At 29.5% G+C, this 3,407-nt stretch overlaps 1 protein-coding gene across 1 annotated transcript; it reads left to right on the forward strand.

Annotated features, from left to right (window-relative positions):
* The first annotated feature begins 343 nt into the window (after positions 1-343).
* Positions 344-3,085, forward strand: LOC105185618 (ena/VASP-like protein). The gene is made up of 4 exons (XM_025299718.1): positions 344-473; positions 1,595-1,658; positions 2,277-2,598; positions 2,880-3,085. Exons 2-4 carry the CDS (start codon positions 1,614-1,616, stop codon positions 3,029-3,031), a joined length of 519 nt encoding a protein of 172 aa, XP_025155503.1. The 5' UTR covers positions 344-473; positions 1,595-1,613; the 3' UTR covers positions 3,032-3,085.
* The last annotated feature ends 322 nt before the right edge of the window (positions 3,086-3,407 follow it).

Genomic DNA, 3,407 nt, shown 5'->3' on the forward strand with positions numbered 1-3,407 from the left:
AGGCGGCGAGACCGACCGTGTATTATTACGCGAAACCTCTAGTTGATCATAGGATATATTTTCGTACCGCTGTAACGGCTGAACCGATTAGGTTCTGCATAAGCTCAATCGATTCCGCAGGGTCGAATTATATAAGAAAACTATCTTCACTTTTGCTCTACATGTCTTGTGAGCTTAGAAATTTATTCTCAAAGTACGAAATCGTGAAATTTACGAATCGTTCAACAAATGTCCGACTGACTTTACTTCTACTAGAGGGCGTCACGAGGTCAGTTAAAAGTACATCATTCACATAAATACATATTCATAGACCATTCAATATACATCGATTTACGATCGACTTACAATTATATACATCGATTTGAATGGCCATATTGTATGAAGAAAAAGAAGAAGAAGAAGAAGAAAACTTTTTTATTCACGTTCGTGGCGGTTGGATGTGGTTACTGTAACTGAGCATGTTTTTGATTTTGGTTAGTACATAACTTGAAATTTAATTTCGTATAACCTTTGTTATTACTTAATAAACTATTCTTAGTTGATGCTTCCATTTTTCATTTTGTACTGTCTAATTAATATAATAAATAATCGATGACTGCGGTAATGAAATATACATTGGTACTTTAAAAATCATTACGCTTAAAATAAAGTTATCCTTTGATAATATACATTTTAATCTGTTGTAACACTTTCTGATTTGACATGCTGTAACTTTACATCATTACACAAACTTCTCATACACATTAGTGATATATAAAATAAACGATCTTCTTATATGGATCATTAACGTATACAAGAGATTTGTATAATGATTATTATAAATTATAGCATGCCGTCAGAGTGTGTTACAAGACATTAAATTGTATATTATCAGACGATAATTTTATTTTAAGTGTAATAAATTTTAACATATCACTTTCTATATTTTATTGTCACCATAGCCTTTGAAAAGCACAAATATGTATAATATTGAATAGTGTACAAATAAGTACATAAATGAAAGCATCGTCTAAGAATAGTTGAATCAGATAATAAATAATAAAGGTTATATGAAATTGAATGTAACATAATACGTCACATATAAAACTGGTACATATAAGTTTATATAATTTCTGCTATTTATAAATTTGTTTAATTCTGATTTGACACTTAATTCATGCATACTAATTTTTACGCTGTATTCAAAGGTTGTAGTAGCAATAAAATGTAGAAAGTGATATTTTAAGATTCATAACGTTTAAATAAAGTTAGTACCTGATAATATGCGACTTAATGTATTATAACACATTTTAATGTATTGTAACACATTTTGACTAACATGCTGTAACTTTACATATACATATCATAGCATACTTATCATAGCACAAACCTCTTGGATGGATCACTAACGTGTTCAAGAATTTTGTGTAATAATATTTAGTTGCAGTATGTCAATCAGAATGTGTTACAATACATTAAGTTGCATATTATCAGATACTAACTTTATTTAAACGTTATGAATTTTAAAATATTACTTTCTATATTTTACTGCTACCACAATCTTTCAAAATCTCAAACAATACTGAAGATTTCATTTATGCACTTATTTGTACAGTATAAATATTATTTGGATAATGGCATCGCCAAATCAGGTCATGCAAGATGGTGATGAGATAATAGTAAGTAATTAAATATAATATATATAGTCTATTATATTATATATATTTCATACGACTTTTATTATTTGTTATGATAAGTGATATAATAAGTAATACTTCAGTTACACACGTTTGTGCTTTTCGAAGAGTGCAGTGACAATAAAATATAGAAGGTGATACGTTAAAATTCATTATGTTTAAAATAAAGTTAGTATCTGATAACATGCAACTTAATGTATACTAACACATTCTGACTGACACGCTGTAACTTTACATCATTACACAAATCTCTCGTACACCTTAGTGATCTATAATAAACTGTATTTTGTCACATGGATTACTATTGATGGATCACTAATGTGTACAAGAGATTTGTGTAATGATATAAAGTTGTAGTATGCCACTCAGAATGTGTTAAAACACATTAAATTGTATTTTATCAGATGCTAACTTTATTTTAAGTGTTATGAATTTTAAAGTATCACTTTTTATATTTTATTATTACCGCAGCCTTTGAAAAGCACAAACAATATTGAAGTATTATATTATTTACTGTATTACTTATAACATATAATTCAGTATGCATAAATTAAACATTATATAACAATAGTTAAATCACAGATATTTTATACTCTACAGATGAACATAGACGAAAATATTGGGAGAGACAATAGGAGTGTAAAAGATTTAAAAGAAGAGATCTTATTTTTGAATAAAGAAATAGAAAACGCTAAAAATACATTAGTTTCTTTGGAAGCAGCTTCAGCAGCAGCAGCAGCAGCAGCAGCAGCAGCAGCAATAGCAGTAGCATCACCACCACCACCACCACCACTACTTCCACCACCATCACTACCACCACCACCACCACAAATATTACAACAAGCAGTAACAGAAACAGTAGTAGCAGAAACAGTAGCAGCAGAAACAGCAGCAGCAGAAACAGTAGCAGCAAAAGATAATAGTAAGTTAATAGAAAGAAAGAAAGTAAGTCAATAGAAATAGCAGAAGCAGAGTAAATACTATCCCTAACAGCACAGATGTCCAGAGTATGTCTTGAGGACATTCTGGGGACGTTTCTTCATTCTCAGAACGTCCTTAGGACGTCCCCCCCCAGATCAACATGTGATGTCTGGGATATTTATTTTATATACTGTAGGAAGAAGAGTAAATACTATATTTATTATATATAATTATCATATATATATATATATATATATACATATACCAAATAATTTGTTCTAGGACCACCCAGATGGCACCGAGCAGGGAAAGGCAGAGAAATAAGAAGTCGAGGTCGAGGTCGTGGAGGTGGTATATATAAGTCAAGAGGTAGTATATTAAGAGGCGGTATATACATACCTAAAGGTGGTAAAATTAATGTTTTATATTTATAATTGTTTTTTCATTCTCTTTGCCTTAATAATCAATAAATAATTCCGCGTTGTATAATAATTGTGCATTTATTTATTGATTATTAGAGAAAAAGAGAACTTGTTCTGACTGTATATTTAGCGCAGTGTTAGCTTTCTGCATATATCTAATCATTTCAACGTATTTGTAGTGTATTGTCATAAGATCTTTGCAAAATTTTCCTTATCAGATCTCATTATTTTATTTTCATTTGTGATTTGATTGATTAGACTTGATTTGACAATTGAGATATTAATAAAATACAAAGTAAAGTGATAACATCTCAATTTTTCAAATCAAATTAAATCACAAATGTTATATAAAATATAAAATAAGTTCTCGCATGAGGGAAATTTTGCA

This window comes from Harpegnathos saltator, unplaced genomic scaffold, assembly GCF_003227715.2.
Source record: "Harpegnathos saltator strain DR-91 unplaced genomic scaffold, Hsal_v8.6 scaffold29, whole genome shotgun sequence".
Classification (NCBI taxonomy): domain Eukaryota; kingdom Metazoa; phylum Arthropoda; class Insecta; order Hymenoptera; family Formicidae; genus Harpegnathos; species Harpegnathos saltator.